Source organism: Amia ocellicauda, chromosome 23 (genome assembly GCF_036373705.1).
Source record: "Amia ocellicauda isolate fAmiCal2 chromosome 23, fAmiCal2.hap1, whole genome shotgun sequence".
NCBI lineage: Eukaryota > Metazoa > Chordata > Actinopteri > Amiiformes > Amiidae > Amia > Amia ocellicauda.
This window is the reverse complement of record NC_089872.1, coordinates 14336698-14355541: the sequence shown is the minus strand read 5'-3', so window position 1 is coordinate 14355541 and position 18844 is coordinate 14336698. Positions and strand designations below refer to the sequence as shown.

The 18844-nt window shown below is 38.1% G+C and overlaps 3 protein-coding genes across 4 annotated transcripts; all 3 read right to left on the bottom strand.

The window, feature by feature from the left end:
- Positions 1-98: 98 nt before the first annotated feature.
- soul2 (heme-binding protein soul2) lies at positions 99-1956 on the bottom strand. The gene is made up of 4 exons (XM_066697384.1): positions 1794-1956; positions 1021-1147; positions 697-871; positions 99-573 (listed from the first exon to the last, which is right to left on the bottom strand). The coding sequence occupies exons 1-4, from the start codon at positions 1929-1931 to the stop codon at positions 399-401; spliced, it is 615 nt and encodes a 204-aa protein (XP_066553481.1). The 5' UTR covers positions 1932-1956; the 3' UTR covers positions 99-398.
- A 1031-nt stretch (positions 1957-2987) lies between these two features.
- On the bottom strand, positions 2988-3810 carry LOC136719455 (small integral membrane protein 26). The gene is made up of 2 exons (XM_066697385.1): positions 3509-3810; positions 2988-3336 (listed from the first exon to the last, which is right to left on the bottom strand). Exons 1-2 carry the CDS (start codon positions 3648-3650, stop codon positions 3128-3130), a joined length of 351 nt encoding a protein of 116 aa, XP_066553482.1. The 5' UTR covers positions 3651-3810; the 3' UTR covers positions 2988-3127.
- Positions 3811-4365: 555 nt separating this feature from the next.
- sec23b (SEC23 homolog B, coat complex II component) lies at positions 4366-13279 on the bottom strand. Of its 2 annotated transcripts, none has more exons than XM_066697383.1 (20): positions 12954-13279; positions 10263-10489; positions 9951-10008; positions 9656-9742; positions 9190-9426; positions 9017-9099; positions 8710-8854; positions 8422-8580; positions 8099-8214; positions 7668-7791; positions 7474-7554; positions 7285-7374; positions 6936-7042; positions 6522-6675; positions 6339-6416; positions 6087-6248; positions 5851-5937; positions 5531-5686; positions 5292-5357; positions 4366-5151 (listed from the first exon to the last, which is right to left on the bottom strand). In XM_066697383.1, the coding sequence occupies exons 2-20, from the start codon at positions 10481-10483 to the stop codon at positions 5062-5064; spliced, it is 2301 nt and encodes a 766-aa protein (XP_066553480.1). In that variant the 5' UTR covers positions 10484-10489; positions 12954-13279; the 3' UTR covers positions 4366-5061. The 2 variants fall into 2 exon arrangements, with proteins under 2 accessions (XP_066553480.1, XP_066553479.1); XM_066697382.1 differs by lacking the exon at positions 12954-13279 and adding an exon at positions 11142-11234.
- Positions 13280-18844: the final 5565 nt, after the last annotated feature.

The following is an 18844-nucleotide window of genomic DNA, read 5'->3' as shown; positions in this document are numbered from 1 at the left end:
TGCTCTTTATGTACTGTAGAGAAGATGTTGAATCTAGAAACGCAACTAACCAATAGCCATAGACAGGCTAAAAACCAATCAAATTAGATTTAAAAAAATAGTTTCTCAAAGTGGTTTTATTTTGTTACATACCCACAAACAAAATGCCTAGGAAAAAACATCCACAAATACATACAATTACAGCAGGTTATCATACACACATTAGAACATGCACAAATGTATCCTGTTCAATTTCAACCTGCAAGAAGCAATGCATTTAGGCGCATTTTCCAAAGTTTAATCAAAAGTCCAGTTTTGTTTGGGGAAGGAAAGGCACAATTTATTTACTGATAGGTTACATTCTTTAGTCAAGTTTTAGTAAGCTCAGAAGCACTTGCAGGCACCTCCCCTCTCTCCCCTCAGGGTCCATACAACCAGATTTCATTGTGTCGGTTTATGAACCTGAATGGGGGGTCATAGCCAGCTGCTATGAGACTGAGCGGATTGAAGGAAATGCCAGCAGCCTGCAGGTCATCCTTCAGGGCTTGGGCATTTTCATTCCAGTCCGATTCCATCGCAAAACCATCAAAAGACCTTGGGAAACAGAATGCAAGGCTTTATAGGTCAACCACGTAGTGCTGAAACTGTTTAAGGAGGGAAGGAGTTGTGAATCTTTGCATTAAATGGAGATCGCATACAAAGTTCTTGCAGACTTACCGAACATACACTACGCCTGCTGGGCGATTCGATGCATAAATGGTGGGATCTTTTGCTTTAGGAGGGTTGCCTTTTGCTGGGACGAAGAAAGATATAGAGATGTTGCTTATGCCCGTTTTGCCGCCAGAAGGATGCATCTCAACGGCAACAGGGGCTGTCATAGGAATCTTTTCCCCTGAAATGTAGATTAACCAGATTTTGCATTCATCCATAACCTTTTAGAACCAAGTAATACCAACCATTAGAAGTAGAAGAGTGATTTAATCGTTATGTGCAGCTGCAGAAAGATGTGAAAGCAAACTGCCCCAGAGATGAAGGCTTTACCTGCTTCATTGTTTCCATCGATGTAATTGAAGAGCCGCATAAAACCTTGAAAAACTGCACTCATGTAGCTCCCCTCCACATTGGTCGTCATCCACCGGGTGGCGACATACGATCGCTCTTCAAAAGTCTGCAAGAACAAATCCAGATTTACTGCAGGTTCCCCCCCTCCAAACCGAGTTTAAACAATCCACAGTTCACATTTAAACCTGGGTTAAAAATAGTGGTGCAATAGGATTGTAATCTTGGTGAAAGAAATCTCTTTTTAAACAGATTACATATAAAACCTGCTTTTGTGCCACCAGATTAAAGTATAATTTAATGATTTAATCCGAGTTATTAGGGTTTTGGGTCAGCAAATCGGCCCTGAGTAAATCAATTTGCTTAATTATAGGTTCTTGTTACAAGTTCATTTAAAACATGCAATAAACCTTGAATAAGGCAAGTGCAACCAAGAGTTCAGTATAACGCCTCAGCTGGAGACCACTGCAAACTGAAATTAACTTAACCAGTTACCAAGTCTAACAAAATCACAAGTCTAAAATGTAGACGGATTTGATTTGAAATGATACAATAGACATTCAATACGGTTTAGTGCTTGCAGGTTTTTTTTTTAAATGCAGCATCACGTATTATAAAACTTGCTGGAATCACTCAAAGTTGCACCCACTCTGTAGAGCCGAAAACAGTGCATCAGCAATCACGATTGTGTCCGCAGGGTCTCCCCTTCAGTGCACAGCAAGCAAAAAGGCAAAGCAGTTATAATGTTAGACTACCTCATGTTTCGTCACCACGGTGTATTCTGGACAGTCTAATCCATGGCAAAACCACGGTTTATTCTCACTCTCTTCATTTCCAGAAGCAATTAGCACGCAAGCCGCCAGCGCCAGCAGCAGCAGCACGACACCCCTCATTGCTCCGCAGTACCTCGCAGTGCTGCGCCTCCTGCACAATTTATATCCCTGCCCGCGTCGGTGCAGCGCACATTTCCGCAGCTCTGCGCAGCTCTACCAATGGCATCAGCGGGATTCCGCACATCTGCGCAAAACTGCGGAACTCTGCGCTGCACGCTGCTGTGTGACGTCACCACCCCGTCCCGCTACAGGGCATCGTTATTTAGGGGTGTAACCCAATACGCTCGGTTACAAAACAAAGCACCGGCAGGCTTACACAACCTCGGTGTTGTGCATTACATAAAAACACGTGTTTTAACACTTGCTGATAAGGACTGGCACAGTTAGCCCCTAAAATATGGAAAATTATTATTGGTTTGAGGTTTGAATTTGGATGAGTTTGAAACATCTATATTGCTATACAATAGACATTTAAATTATCCTCCTGGTTTGCGCCCAGTGTCCAGATTAATTTCTAATTAGAAACATTTTGATTAGTCTGAAATGTAATTGTGGGCCACATTGTATAGAAAACCACTACAAGCAAATCAGTCAATCAAATAATATAGAGATTTTGCTGATGTGTTAAGAAATTGGCAGAGAAAGATCATTATCAGGAGTATATTGCTCATTCATATGGATACTTATTGTTTATAATCTAAAGTTCAAGGTGTTAAAGCTATTAGTATGGGTGAATGGCCTTCCTTCCTTTTTTACATGGTATTAATTCTTATCAATCTTGGGTTAAGGCAAATCAAGTTTGAATAAATACACAGCCACCATATGATACAAAAATGACTTCTTGAGTGTGTCTAATAGACCAGCAGAGCACCTTGTGTGATGTTGACTACAATAGACAAAATAACACGTTAGTAACCGAAAATATAACATTTGTGAATACATCCCATTCCATCCTCATATGTGTAATAATCCTTAAAAGGAAGACTATACAATATACATTCAATATTTGTTCGCTGTGTCTTTGTTACCTGCATTTTCTGCACCAGACAATGTAATACTTTATATATTAGATCATTGATCAAGGCAATAACAAGGACAAAGCTTCTGACACTGTCATCAAATGTTTGTTGAGACATTGTATGTCAACACCCCATACAATAACTTTATTTAAATGTGTGTGAAAACATACAGCTTTTAAATATAGTTGGGTTTTTTGTCACTGTAAAATAAGGATTGATTGATTTGGTTTGGGGACATCACTTCTGAGCAGCAGGGTCTTGTGCGCTCACATCCTCGGAGCTGCTGCGCAGGGACTGCAGATAGCTGCAGATTCTCGACGAATAGGGGATGAAATTGTCCCTGTAGGTGACTGTTGATTTTACACGTAGTCCCTGTGCTTTGCTTTCATTCGCTGTTGGTTCAGGTATATATTCATCTGCAAGTTCTTGTTCTACAGGTGGTGTCTCTGTGGAAGACATTAAAATAAGAAGCATGTAAAAGTGGATGCATAAAGGACAACAAACACTCCAGCTTGTTGCAAGACACACAGGTGTACATCAGCACCTTTAACACCCAAGTGCCCAGTGTAATAATGGTATTATCAACATGGGAAATATGCAAGGAAGAGGAAATCATACCGTTAATGTGTTCTTCATCGTCCTTTTTACTCCACTTCGACCTGATCTGGAAATACCCGTAAGTGCCGAACATCGTCCAGATGCCCACGGCGTACAGCAGCGACACCCGCCTGTTCCACTTCACCACGTCCCGCAGGGTCATTGCGCATCGAGATGGCGTCCGCTTTGCGCGTATGTCAGAGGTCTGTCGCAAATTTACTGAAGAAATGCAAGCTCTGTGCTATTGTTTGAAGACGGAAAGTGAGCCCCGCACACCGGATCGGTTCAAGGGCGCGGCCATGTTGAAAAGAAACACTTTCTGATTGGCTATCCTCTCTTGCTAATCGGTGTCTGCGCAGCCGCACAAACAAGACTGTGTTGTTTCCACAGTACGCCATCTCCTGGAGACTATCATTTAAAGTATTAGCATTATACCGGCGATACAACTTATTTAACAGATAATGCAAATTAAACTGGACTTGTTCAACCTTCAGTTTAATAACTGACGAAGAAAGTGTTTACCTACCCCCGAAGCCAATCAGCCATTTTAAGATTAATAATTTAGCGTAGAAATGAAACTCTATAGGAGAGAGATACCGTCAAATCCTGTATTAGACCAGGTGAGCTACAGCCTTTCATATTACAATTCATTTTTCGGTAATTAAATCATCTGAAGGCTTTATTAAAATTGTAATAGCAGCGGGGATGTAAACCAGTCTGATCAAAGATACACACGTTATAAAGCTCTGGTTAAACGTCCTCACCAGCAGCATTTTCGTGTGCGCATGTTTTTTGCAATAATTTATTAAATTCAGTCACTTTTCTGTGTTGTTTGTATTTTATCAGTTTAATGGTGAAGCAGGAATTAAGACATTAAATTCTGAGATCATTTTTTATACAATATAAACAGGTGAAACATACATTTATACATACACTTAGAATTACTACAATGCTTCCTAAATCTATACAAACTAAAGACTTATTAGATCAATGGAATGCATTAATCATATACTATATTTTGCATTTGCATGCTAATTCTGCATGATGAGGAAATGCATCAGTTTTTTTAACAATGCACATGACTTAAAATTCGAGGTTATCATATCCATGTTCTTCATGGAAATTACAGCCTTAAAGTTTCTAAATATTCAGAAAATAAGCTTAATAAGAAGTATTCCATTCATAAGAACATTTTCTTACAGCTTGCTTTGCAAAAACAGTCATATCAGTGTGCAATAATCATTGGACAGTTATTACAGGTACAATACCAAAATGTAAACTACAGGTTTACAAAAGTTAATTGGTCATTCCTTTCCAGAAATAAGATACAAAAGGAATTATAAAAGGAATGGTGACTGTAAAAATGTTTGACCTTTTCTGAACTTCTGAAGCCTGATGTTTCATCATCCCATTAAAACCTCTATCTCTACAGTATGCTTCATGACAGAAGTACATATACAAAAGCAAAACGAATACTTTAAAGTTTAAATATTGTAAGGATTTGAAATGTCAATAGGTCCAATAGAGATGGATAGCTTTCCCGAAGAATCCTTCAGACGGGTGCTTTAACACGATCATGACGCACTAGAAACGGCAAGTTTCTTCAAGTGATCCATAAACACCTGCAAGCTCACGTCATCGGTCAGAATGGGGGCCCCAGATTCCTGTAAAAGGCAAGGGGGGGACATAAGTTAACATGGCTCAGGTCCTGATAAACCATTTCAAATCATAGTTCACAAACATGGTAGTAAATACAATGATCTAAAGTCCTGAATTACTTCAGTTTTAGTTCTGAATTACTCACCTGTCCCCATGCATACAAGTTGTTATGCGTCTGAGATGGGTTCACCTTTGACAGAAGAAACCGAGCCTGCATGCAAATAAATAGTATAAGATTAGACACTTCATATACACTAACAATTGAAAATATTTAAAACACTAATTCCAGAGCTATACAATTAAAATAAACTATTAAGCGTCCAGTAATTGTGGTCTGTCTAATGAAGAGCCCATAACGTCTTCGAAGGGAGGTAAGATTCCTACCTGGCTGCCTCCGTGCTCGGTGTCAACATAGCGGGGCATTGGGAAGCGCGTCTGCAGGATCTCCTGGGCGTCATCCAAAGGAGCCTGGAGGAGCTGTTTGAAGTTCTCGTACTCAGCCATCTCTTGGTATCCCGCTTTGCGCCACTGTGCAATGGTCTGTGAAAATACACACGAGTAAGAGGTTGTCGAGTAACTAACAATAACTGGACTTGATTTTTAGTTATGTTTAGTTTTATTCAAATATTTATGAATGTGAGAAACCTTTCATAACTGCCAAGTAAAGATCAAAGAGCTGTTTAATAATATTAAATGACCCTTACCTCTCCATGGTATATAACCAGCTGGAAGAATGTGTCCATTAGCAGGATCCTGTCTGGAAGGATACTGCTGCTATCCAGAAGCACAGGCTGAAAGGCAAATATTCTTTGATTAACTTGATGTTTTCATTGCGACATTTACAGCACATTCACCACAAAAAACATTTAATATATTTTTCCTATAAAATGAGAAGATAACTCATGGTTCACAGACTGGAAATAATCGCTAAAGCACTCACCTCTGGAGGTCCATAGAAGGAGTAGGAATACAGGATAGGCTGGATCATGATGAGCGACTGGGTCAGGTCCTGTCGCACGAAATGGTGGCGATAATACGAGGACTCATCAGGGCTGTTGTTGAACACCTGAAGGAAAGGTGATCTCCGCAAATGGAACATGAACTGGAAATAATATGAAGAGAAGGTTAGTTTCGGAAGAGAAAGAAAAAGTAGCTGAACATTTACAAGAAGTGATCTTATCGTTACCCTTACCTGTGGGTAAAGAGAAAAGGACTCCGACAGCCTGAAAGAGGTTGGGTCGTCTTTATTGAATTGTCCGAACTTCTGACACTGTAAAAACAAAAACAAGCTATCAGTTACTGTCCTTTTTTTCCGGAGGTGCAATATAATTTTAATGAGATGATGCCTCAGTAAAATATTAACAAGAGCTCTCACCAGCCTGATCAATTGCCTGTCCAGCCATCTCAGCACATCGGGCCCCTCTTCAGATTCGGCTCTGAACACACCCAGGCGTGCCATCAAAACAGCCGACGCCTCCTGGTCAAAGGACGCTTCTATGTGCTGGATCTGAGACTGTGCATCGGCCCAGCTGGAAGAACACCGCAATCATTAGGATATAGTTCTATATTATATCATTATATAGTGTTATGAAGAAAACCCAAAAAGTAATGCCAGTTAACAGCCTGTGAGCAATAATGAAATAGTTACATTGTGAATGTTACTGCTGTTGCTATAAATGATCAGGGTAAACTTGAGGCATTTCATTATAAACAGTCTGTGCTTCAGTTCCTGTTGATTTTTGGATGCTTTAATCAATTCATCAAATGGTAGCATTAGAAGACAACTTACTTCCTAGCAACCGTTGTCACTCTGACCCGCCTCTGTGTGCTCGAATGTTGGTACTGCGTGACAAACTGAATGGCTCCTCGACCTCCCTGAGGAATTGGCGCATTGTGCTGAAACAACAACACAAACACTGAATTGAGATGAGAAAAACCTGAGCAAAAAGAAATCACTGCAACCCTTTTAGCTAACAAATAAGGAGTGTAACATTTCTCTGACCAACTCTTTTTAAATATGCAGTTTTTCACATGTCTCCAACTATTGATAGAAACTGCCATAGATTAAGTGCAAAATGAATTCACGTATCATAATAACCATGTGCGCGATTCCTACAGATGGAATTAAAGACCCTTACCTGATTCACAACTTCGAAATAGACTGCGAGTGTGGTGGAGGGGTTAAGACTGCACACCTTCCACTGGTTTGTCCCACCAACTCCCATTTCCTAACAATGGTAAAACAAAAATAAGGAATGTCAGAACTGAATAGAACACAGACCTGCAACCAAAACCAATGATTTTTAAGTGACGTTTGGAAGACTTACATTTTCTGACACACACGGCCCCTTTACGTTAAGAGAGACACACGGACCAATGGCTCCAGAAACCTTCAGCTCCCTTGAAGTCTGAACAAGAAAGAATGAAAAAGTGAATCCTCAAGACTTCCCGATACATTATGCACAATTACACTGGGGACATAGATAATGTACAGACTTGTATCAACCTCAAATTCAATTACCTTGACTTCCAATGTTCCTCCAAAAGCCATGCGGAATTCCCCGTTGTAATCTTTACTAAAGACTCTCTGGAATGTCTGCTTGAACAGAGAAGTATTGAAGGAATCCCCCATTACAATGTAACCCCTGAAATAAAGAGGAAAACAAATTAAGCGCATGCATAAAATTCTTGTTTACATTGTGTATATTAAATTATCTGCATTCTGGAACTGAACAAGATTAACTAAAGAATGCGGTTTACACAGTGCTATGAATAAAAGAGAAAGAAAACCAATATATTTAGAGAATGTTCAGTAAATTATGTATTAAATGGTACTGCACAAATCAACTAATCGTACAACAATTGTAAAGCATTTGCAAATTGTAACTAATATTAAATGGTTTTCCAGTAATTATAAGATTAGTAAGTAGTCAGAAGGGGCAAATATCCTACCCTGTAAGGTTTGAACAACACTTCATTTCCAGAAGACCAGTCTGGTCCAGAGCACAGGCATAGATGTCAATACAGTGACTGTTAACAGCTGCACGGTTGGCCAAAGCTTCATAGTACTGCAGAAGAAATAAATTAAAAGATTTTAACAACTACACTTTTACTAGGGTTTTATTCATGCCAAGTTAATCTTCATTTTTTTACTTTGAAATTATTTATTCAGTTGATGTCTTGATTGAGGTTCAATCAAGGTGCCAAATAAAGAGCCAGGAAACACTTGATTAAAAAGATTCAGTTTCTCAGGGGTGCAGCGCAAAGCCCCGTACCTTGGTTGCTTTCTTCAGGTGGCGAGCGTTGTCCTTCTCAATGTCGTGCCAGGAGCGGATAGGGGTTTTCAGCTCATCGCCCACAACCATCCCTGGGCCTTGCGTTGGCGGGCCGCCCGTGAAGAGCATCACTCGAGCCCCGGTGTTGGGGAAAGTACCCTGAGTCAAGACAGATATGTCTCAATACAGCTTCAGATAACATTTATCAATAAAATCATCTTTATTAAAACTTGTCAAGTCTTTACATGGCATATTATAAAAGTAAATGAAGTGAAAGAGCAAGGATACCTCCAGGAGCCCCACAGCAATGGACAGGGCGATACCAGTAGATCTGAGGGGTCTCTTCCCCTGAGGGACAGGCCAGGGGTCCCTCTGAAGCTCCCCAAGGAGGTCAGTCAGGTTCATATCAATCTTATGCACAGGCTGCAAAAACCTAGAGGGACAGTCAAGATGCATGAGTTTTTCCTCCATCTTTAAAATATAAATACTGTCATACAATAACTTTCAAAAATACAGGAATTATGTTAGGATAAAAAAAAAAACTGTAGGGCATATAAAATATTGTCTATAGAAAGAATGAAAAGCTTCACAATACCTGCTGGAGGTGGACGTTTCCTGAGGTGGAGCAGGTCTCCCTTGTTGTACTGGGGCTGCAGGCTTCATCAGACCCAACATTTCCTAGTAAATAAATACAATCGATATTTCATCATCTTTAAAAAGGTTATATTTTTAAAGATTCAATGTTGTTGTTGTTTTCCAGTTCTTTACCTGGATTTGTTTAGCGGACAGATCCTTGGTCCCCCTGAAGACGTAGCTCTTGGAGATGCCTTCACAGCTCAGCTCATGCACCTGGACCATCCTGCCGAATGTGATCAGGCCAACCAGTGCGTCAGGAGGGAGGAGACTCAGGGACATCTGCAAGGACTCCTTCAATGCCTGAAGGTCCTCCTCTTCCAGACATGTGTCCACCACATACAGGAAGATCAGAGGGGTCTGGGGTCCACGCTGCAACAACAACAAAACAACCCACTCGAGTCACTCACCAAGTACGACAGCAGGCTGCTCTACAATAATGTACAGACAAATCAAAGCCATGTTAATTTTGGCATAGCAAGTTACACAGCTTTTTTCACAATGAGAAAAATAAGAACATTCTTGTACATGTCTAGTAAATGGATTTGAGATTGAAAATTCAGAATAAAATACAAAACTACACAAGGGGTATAACATTTACCTGTACAATATATTCAATTGTAGAGAACTGTGCCATTAGTTCAGCTGGTTGGTTGACTTCTGATATGCCTGCATATGTGGGGGGGAACTGTGGGGAAAAACAAGAAAGGAGTTTAAAAATTGCACAGTTTAAAAGTATCAACATTCACAATTTCACATAAAATTGAATGGCACCTTTTTGAACAGATGAAAAACAAATCACAGAATGATACAAAAAACAATGAAGGATATAAATACGTAGCTCAATGGTACATGTTTTATGAATGCGGCCGTCAATCTTTTAGCTTAATACTTACTGGGTTTCTTTGGAAACAAAAGTTGCACGCCCATAGTTTGGCTCTGTAATCAACTTGACTGGAAAAAAAGGAAAACAAGAAGTCACGTCAAAACATCATTGAGGAAAAAAAAAAAAAAAAAAAAAAAAAAGGCAAAAAAACCTGTATAACCTGTCCAGATCAAAATCACCACTATGACACATGCTTTACAAGAAGAGGAAACCAATAAACCAGGAATAAGAAATATACATAAATAGTTTCGGCATACTTTGGATGACATGAAACATAACTGTCTCTTAAACTTTTTTTTTAAACATCTTAAACATAGCCTACCAGAGGGGGTTGAGCACAGCTTTGCAGTTGGGCCGGCTGCAGAGTACGGGTTCGTACTGCACTGGAGGGAGGTCCAGGCGCTCCTTCAAGGGGGTGAAGAGGCAGGACAGGGGCACCACCATCCTTGTGGCCTCCAGTCGGCTCGAGGGCCAGACGTTCCAGCTGAAGCGCACCCCGTCCCGGTCCTCATTCTGCTGGATGAACTCCTGATATGTTGCCATGAAACACTAAGAGACCAAAAGAGAAAGCATGTTTTTTTTAGTTTTTTCTTGTTAGCTGCATATATATATATATATATATATATATATATATATATATATATATATATATATATATATATATATATACATACACACACACACATATACATAAATATACATACACACAGCTAACACAAACATCAAACAAGTTTTGTTTAACTCTGTTTCACTGTACTTCAGAGACACGTAATTTAATATTTACATGACCAAAAATGTTAGTAATCAGCTACATAGTATAAGCTTGGCCATTTCAGTGAACTTCACCTTGTTGATATTTCAAACGGCTACAGAAGGGTTATTAAACACACAAAAAAAACAGAATGGGTCCCCACTGTCAGTGATTATAGTACAATGTAGTAAAAAAGTAGTGTACTGCCCTGAATAAATTAATCTTCAAGAATAATACCACACACAAAAAAGGTATATTGTCTTAAACACACGTAGAAAACTACTGGCCCAAATTTTCAAATAAATACATGAGTGAAGGCACCCAAAACCATTTTTAGTGTAAGGCATGGACTATATGTATGTATACTTGACTGTAAAGTAAACCTTGAAAAAAGAAAGTTGGAATTCTTAATGAATTCATACAAATAAAAGTACAGCAGCATATACATACCAGAAATGGCAATACAAACGTTGAACCCCTTGTATTAAGTATGTTCCTCACAATAACAAGTCCACACAACTTCTGATTCTGACTACTCAAAACTACCCTTTTGACTTTTCTTTTACGTGTGCAATGCGTCACTGGCTGTGACGTCAAATTAACCTGCTGAACCAGTTTCAGAATGCAAAGAATGGCAAGAGCACACTTTATCAATGCAAGTGCGTAAACCCTGACACACCTACAGTTCCAATTTACGTTGCACTTATATTTAGTTCTTTGTTTTCTTTCAGTTCCATTGTTTTGAGACACCGGAAGCATTTTCACAGTGCTGCCTGGTTTTGTTAAACCAGTATCAAATAGTAAATCAGAAGAAAAAGAGAGCTTGACATTTGTGTCAGTATTTCAAATGTGTATATAGGCAAACAAAAACACACATACATGGTGTTAAATTTCTGCACAGCCGCACAGCTTTCCCAGGTGGTACTTAGATCAGCTAGATCTGAAGAACACAACCAATGGAGAAATAGTTCACAGCCTACACTGTGTTCATAACAACAGAACAGCACAGATGACAAAGGAACCATGGAAAGATGTCTGCTTGGAATAAGAAAAAGAAATGAATGGATCCGAGAACAAACCAAAATGTGACATCATTGGATGAGTGAAAATGTTAAACGGCAATGGGCCGGTCACTCTGCAAGAAGAACAGATCAAAGATGGACCAATAAGCTATTGAATGGATAGCAATAGATTAAAAAAGACCTAGAAGATGAGCACATAAAAGATGGGAATATGAAAAACTTTAAAGGTGTGATATGGAAAAGAGATACTGTAGATCAAAGTCAGTGAAAACATCTTGGGGAGGCCTTCATCCAGCAGTGAATGGATATAGGCTGATGGAGATTGTATTTGCATTCTGAAGGATTCGGTATACGTATACATAAGGAAGACAAACTGTGGCTTCTATGAGCAGATGTTTGAACTGCTAATCTTAAGTAGAATTACAGAGAGGAAGATAAAACTGACCTTTACTCTTGTTTTTCAATATAATGCAATATCCATACATTGATTTATTTTCTACTGTATGCAAGAACTACACTTGTTTGCATCCTTGATATGTAAATTTCAAAACAAACACAATGACCAACTTTTAAAAACTATACTACCGATTTAGCTATAACACTTTCAAATATTTTTAGAAAGAAAAATAACTATGAAATAACTTTAGTGAAGAAAAATTATATGGTGGGAAATTCAGAGAGACACTTCTGCAGATTCATTATTCCTTAATCCTAAAAATAGACATAAAATATGGATCCCCCTTCCCTCCAAGGAATCTACCTTTACAGACAACAACAGGATTGAGAGACAATGTTGCCTTTATAAGAAGTGAGATTTATATAACAGCACAATATATACCACCAGCTGGAACAGGATGTTTACATATACACAACACTAATATTCACAAGTTAAAAGTAATGTGACAACTTAAAATACACTAACAATGACTAAACGCGTTCCCCCACCCCACAGGTAAGGAGGTACATTTTAAGAAACCCAACTGTAGGAGCTAAGTCGTTAACTTAAACTACATGATTATTACATATGGTTAAAATGATGCTAGTAGCAGTTACTGAATTAAAATGTCTAGCTTTCAGTCAAACTTAGTATAATGTGCTGAAGGCTTCTTAACAGAAACACAACATACATCTAAAGATTAAACATGAATGCCTTCCAGCACTTCCAATTCTCGGATCAATACATTAATTGAATCGCAGGCTTCACAGAAAAAGCAGCGGCCTACTTAGAAATGTAACCTACCTCTTAACAGAACACAGATGGGGGAGAAAAAAAAACGGTGTTCAATCCACACCTGGTAATTGGTGTTAGAAAAATATATATGTATTTAAAAAAAATCTAAATTTGGAAAAAGAAAGATGAACTTATATGGATTAATGAATGGAAGCGATTCCGTGCGCCGGTTCCTGCAGCGCCCGTGGAATGACGTGTTACTACCAGTTTCAGGAAATCCGGCTCAGCAGAAACGTGATTGGTTGCAACTTTGTCGACGTCACTCGCAATTGTTGATCGCCACGTCAAGGAAGAGAAACTGCAAACCCATGAAGACGAATGCGCCATCTACAGGTGCTGAGTGGAATTGTCACAACAACATACTGCTCCAAATACACACATTGAAAAATGTTTAAATTTTGATTAAATGCAGTAATTTCATATTTTCAGTATTTGGTTTTGAAAGGAAGTAAAATAAATCATGGAATTACATGAAACATGAAAAGGAGAAAATCATGGAAAATCAGTGTTATTTGCTGTCTAATAAGTTTTGATCTTTTCATTTGTAATTTCATTTATTTAATTAACTGTTTGTACTGATCATGTAGCTTCATTCATGACCACGAATTAATGTATACATTATTATGTATACTGTTCATGAAAAAAATGTTTTTTTATATAACTTGTTTTTATTTATTACATCAGTTGTGCATTCACAACCTTGTGCAGTAAAACTGAAAACACTGTTTTGCATGTTAAAACAGCCTAAATCCATGCCCAGAAGTAGAGCTTATTCTGCCTTTTGCTTAGGCAATCAGATGAATTAATTACACTGTTAAAAAGCATTCATATCTGGTGACTGTTTTAAAATCTCTGTCAGTTCTTATACAGGCTTCTGAGTTACAATTGGATTTGAATGTATGTATTACATTATTCTTCCACAAGATCTGTGAACTTGGTGATTCTGCACCGGAAGTTGAGGCTTATCTCATACACACAGTGGATGGGAATTTTGTGAATATCTGATTTGTGCTGAGACTTGAGTTCAATCTGAAAGGTCATTATTCAAATATTGGTACTATTGTCATTTGGGGAGGATGTCTTCTTTAAATGTTTTAAATATTTTTGTGTTTATGTTTTTGTTTCTTAAGCAAGGGCTTAAACAAGAATACATGCTATATCTTCTTCTGTAATACATCTCTGGTCTTTTTTTCTGAGATGGAAACAGGTTTGAAGATAGTAAAGCCAGTCTTTTCAATGAGGAAAATAAGACCAATTGTTTCTTTAACCATTCGATACATTTACTTGTGGAAAATTAATGGTGTGTAGGATCATGTTTTCAATATGGCATACACAATATCAGCAGACACAAAACTGTTTAAAACAATCAAAACATCAGTTCATCCCCTGATATATGTAATATCAAGATCTAGATTTTTATGTATGAATGTATTTATACAGTGAACAGATTATACTTACTGGTTAAGTGAAGAAAAGTTGAATAGAGTAAATTATGTTTAATTATGTTCAAAACTGATCATCACAAAGAACATACAATAGAAAATAGACTTTACATGAATTCACATTTTTGTTTTAAAATAACAAACTACATAATCTATCATTTCTATCATCAAGTAACTGCTCAGTGTGTATAGGCTTTATACATTTTCCATATACCTGGCAGCGAAATGATTTCTGCTGTTTAAAGATGCTGCTCCTCTGAGAGTTTGTTTTTAAATGCTCAATAGTTTTCGGGGTTACAGTCCATTTTCAAAAGTTCCATTGTTTCCAGCCATACGACATCCAGGACTTCAAAATCACAAATGATTTGCTAAAGGAAATAAATATATATTTACAAATTGATGCACTGATTTTACAAAAATACATTATTGATGCATCCTCTATGGTCTCTTTTATCTGTATTATAAGACACATTACAAAAAACAAACCTGATCGTGACTTGGGGCTGAAGGACATGACTCTGCATTAGGGAAATTTCTTTTCATGCAGTCTGTGCGTCCTATTTTAGCACCAAACTGGTACATAATCCCACTAACCACCTATTGAAAAATAAAAATATATTTATTTACAATCCTATATAATAATAATAATAATAATAATAATAATAATAATAATAATAATAATAATAATAATAATACAAAAACAAATTACCTGCAGTTTTGCATTGAAAATTTGAGTTATTTTATTAATGAACATATCATTGCTTGCATTATTATACTTATCCAGAGCAAACTGGGCACTCCTAAGTACTCCAGAGTTATTCACAGGAATCTCTTCAATGCCTCCTACAAGCCCCTTGGTAGCCTTCACAGTTGTGAAGAAAAACAGTCCACAGACACAGTACCACAAGAATGTCATGTTCCCTTATTAATCTGGAAAGACAAATACTAAAGTGGTGACAGACTTCACAATTACACAATTCTGGTAAAACAAATAAGGAAGTGTATAAATGATTCCAACAACAAATACAAAACCGTGAAATAACTTCTTCATAACGTCAAACTAAATGACAATGAATTATTTTTCTGTATATACAATCAACTGCAATTATACAGCTGGTTAAATTATGATTAGATGACCAATGTGTTAAACTATGAATGTAAAAACCCTGTTAAACAGCTTGTTTGTTTTTTAAAGTGCTGTACATACACATACATTGAAAGTCAAGTCAAGAAATCAGGAAATACACTGACACATTTTAAATATACCAATCTAGCAAAATATACACACTATAAGAATGTTAAGACAGTGCTGCATTCAGTAGCTGAGAATGTTTACCTTTATCCAGTGAAATAAAGAGGTTTTTAAGAGAAGTGCGCACTTGAAAACACTGCTGCTACCGGTTTACCAGCTTGTTTTATCTTGCTTTTTTGGCACGCCCATACCTACGTGTACCTGCGTAGTCTCTACTGAAATATAATGTAATGACCACAACATCTATTGCTCACACATTCTCCATAAAGAAAGATAGGATTTCAGTTACAAAAACCTGTCAATCATTCTTTCATTCAGTAATTGTCTATAAACATTACATAAATATTAAATCAATATAATCTAACCAAAACTGTAGCAGGGAATCACTGTTCTTTCTCACCAAAGAGGTAGTGACTGATGCTCTCTTAGACCCCAGTGGTGATGGTGATATCTCTGGCCACTCTGGAGACATGGGAAGGGGGCTTTGGGCAGGTGCCCTTGCCTCAAGGAGAGTCAGTATTTGGGTCATTGACTTGCTTAAAGTCAGGCCGTTTATTACAGCAGGAGCAGAACCACAAGGACCACCAGATGGTTGATTTGCTGCAGGAGGTACTGGGCCAGCAGATGGAGGCATTCAGCTGTAGAACATGTGATGGCAGGCTCAGGAGAAGGAGAGCCAGCCGGGTGATGAGTAATATAGCCTGGGTCACATGGATGTTGAACCAGCATTGTTCCATATGTTTTGGAATCTCACACTGCAAATTGAGTCCAGATTTATCATACCAGCATGCACCTATATTTTTGCAGCAGGTGAATCTGTCCTTATGTTATGTGTTTTATTGCATATGTATTTGTGTAATATGTAATGTCACATCAGGTGTTGATTCCTGAATACCGTATAACTGACAATCATATTTTTTGACAAAACATTATAATTTAACAGTAATACAACAAGTAATTATCTGCTATTATCTTTAAAAAACCATAACATTAAAGCAACAAGTAGAAGAAGTATTATGACTTTTGGAAACATGACAGAATGTAATTCTAGCTGGAAAACTGACAGAACAAATTAGTATAACAGTAAATAGAAGAGTTGTTTATTCTTTAAAACCTGTCATCTAAAATGCTGCTTTGCCTTCAGTGGAATTTAGCTTTTTGAAAGGCTTAACTAAAACAACTATTTTCTAGTAAATAGGACCTAAAACAAATCAAATCTAAGACCTACCTGTAAATCACAATTACAACCTTTTACCAAATAATGCTTTAATTTATTGTTAGAAACCCATTTTCTATTATGTATAACTAAAAATTCAATGGGGCACAATATGTGATTCACAGGTAAGACAACATTTTGATTGGGTCTAAACTTAGAATCTAAACAGAAGTCCTACGGTGCTGAGAAAATGGCAGCAATGTATGTGTTCAATGTTGTCTGAAATCCCTTGAACAATGGAAAAAATCTAAAATATGTTAGAAAGGCAAGCAGTATGAAATCCCCATTGGCTGTGATGTTAACATCAACACCTGTCACACTGAAGAAAGGAAGGGAAACAGACAGTGGACCTGATGTTGAATATAAAAAAGGAAAGAGCTGAGCAGAATGAAAATTGATGTGATGAGTTAGGAGTGCAGTTGTGGGGTAACAAGGAAACATACCTGCTACCATCTTTGTTCCATTTTCATAACGTAATAGAAAAAAAAACATCAAACAAACCAACAATCAAACAAAGCCAAACAAACAGACAGTATATTGATTAAAATGAGTAAAACTGGGTAGATACCCGAATAGTACAATTTATTTCAAAAGTAATTTAGTACATCTTCAATATTACATACATACACACTATACACTCACCTAAAGGATTATTAGGAACACCATACTAATACTGTGTTTGACCCCCTTTCGCCTTCAGAACTGCCTTAATTCTACGTGGTATTGATTCAACAAGGTGCTGAAAGCATTCTTTAGAAATGTTGGCCCATATTGATAGGATAGCATCTTGCAGTTGATGGAGATTTGTGGGATGCACATCCAGGGCACGAAGCTCCCGTTCCACCACATCCCAAAGATGCTCTATTGGGTTGAGATCTGGTGACTGTGGGGGCCAGTTTAGTACAGTGAACTCATTGTCATGTTCAAGAAACCAATTTGAAATGATTCGACCTTTGTGACATGGTGCATTATCCTGCTGGAAGTAGCCATCAGAGGATGGGTACATGGTGGTCATAAAGGGATGGACATGGTCAGAAACAATGCTCAGGTAGGCCGTGGCATTTAAACGATGCACAATTGGCACTAAGGGGCCTAAAGTGTGCCAAGAAAACATCCCCCACACCATTACACCACCACCACCAGCCTGCACAATGGTAACAAGGCATGATGGATCCATGTTCTCATTCTGTTTACGCCAAATTCTGACTCTACCATCTGAATGTCTCAACAGAAATCGAGACTCATCAGACCAAGCAACATTTTTCCAGTCTTCAACTGTCCAATTTTGGTGAGCTTGTGCAAATTGTAGCCTCTTTTTCCTATTTGTAGTGGAGATGAGTGGTACCCGGTGGGGTCTTCTGCTGTTGTATCCCATCCGCCTCAAGGTTGTACGTGTTGTGGCTTCACAAATGCTTTGCTGCATACCTCTGTTGTAACGAGTGGTTATTTCAGTCAAAGTTGCTCTTCTATCAGCTTGAATCAGTCGGCCCATTCTCCTCTGACCTCTAGCATCAACAAGGCATTTTCGCCCACAGGACTGCCGCATACTGGATGTTTTTCCCTTTTCACACCATTCTTTGTAAACCCTAGAAATGGTTGTGCGTGAAAATCCCAGTAACTGGGCAGATTGTGAAATACTCAGACCGGCCCGTCTGGCACCAACAACCATGCCACGCTCAAAATTGCTTAAATCACCTTTCTTTCCCATTCAGACATTCAGTTTGGAGTTCAGGAGATTGTCTTGACCGGGACCACACCCCTAAATGCATTGAAGCAACTGCCATGTGATTGGTTGATTAGATAATTGCATTAATGAGAAATCGAACAGGTGTTCCTAATAATCCTTTAGGTGAGTGTATTTTAAACTGAATAGTAATAGTTAATAGTTAATAGTTGTAACTATTTGTAATACAAATGTAAGTGCTTTAAATCATATTTTAATGTGGGCATATGTGTGTGTGTGTGTGTGTGTGTGTGTGTGTGTGTGTGT

What these genes read in the sequence shown, in the direction of transcription:
- sec23b (XM_066697383.1), bottom strand. Translation starts at nt 10,483, where the DNA reads ATGGCAACATATCAGGAGTTCATCCAGCAGAATGAGGACCGGGACGGG. An exon ending in GTGACAACGGTTGCTAGGAA is followed by an intron (nt 6,676 to 6,935) that starts GTAAGTTGTCTT and finishes GTGTTCTTCCAG; the next exon opens with CTGGGCCGATGCACAGTCTC. An exon ending in CCTTCTATGGACCTCCAGAG is followed by an intron (nt 5,938 to 6,086) that starts GTGAGTGCTTTA and finishes TTTGCCTTTCAG; the next exon opens with CCTGTGCTTCTGGATAGCAG.
- LOC136719455 (XM_066697385.1), bottom strand. Translation starts at nt 3,650, where the DNA reads ATGACCCTGCGGGACGTGGTGAAGTGGAACAGGCGGGTGTCGCTGCTG. An exon ending in CGATGAAGAACACATTAACG is followed by an intron (nt 3,337 to 3,508) that starts GTATGATTTCCT and finishes TGTCTTCCACAG; the next exon opens with AGACACCACCTGTAGAACAA.
- soul2 (XM_066697384.1), bottom strand. Translation starts at nt 1,931, where the DNA reads ATGAGGGGTGTCGTGCTGCTGCTGCTGGCGCTGGCGGCTTGCGTGCTA. An exon ending in CCGTGGTGACGAAACATGAG is followed by an intron (nt 1,148 to 1,793) that starts GTAGTCTAACAT and finishes TTGTTCTTGCAG; the next exon opens with ACTTTTGAAGAGCGATCGTA. An exon ending in GCAGGCGTAGTGTATGTTCG is followed by an intron (nt 574 to 696) that starts GTAAGTCTGCAA and finishes CTGTTTCCCAAG; the next exon opens with GTCTTTTGATGGTTTTGCGA.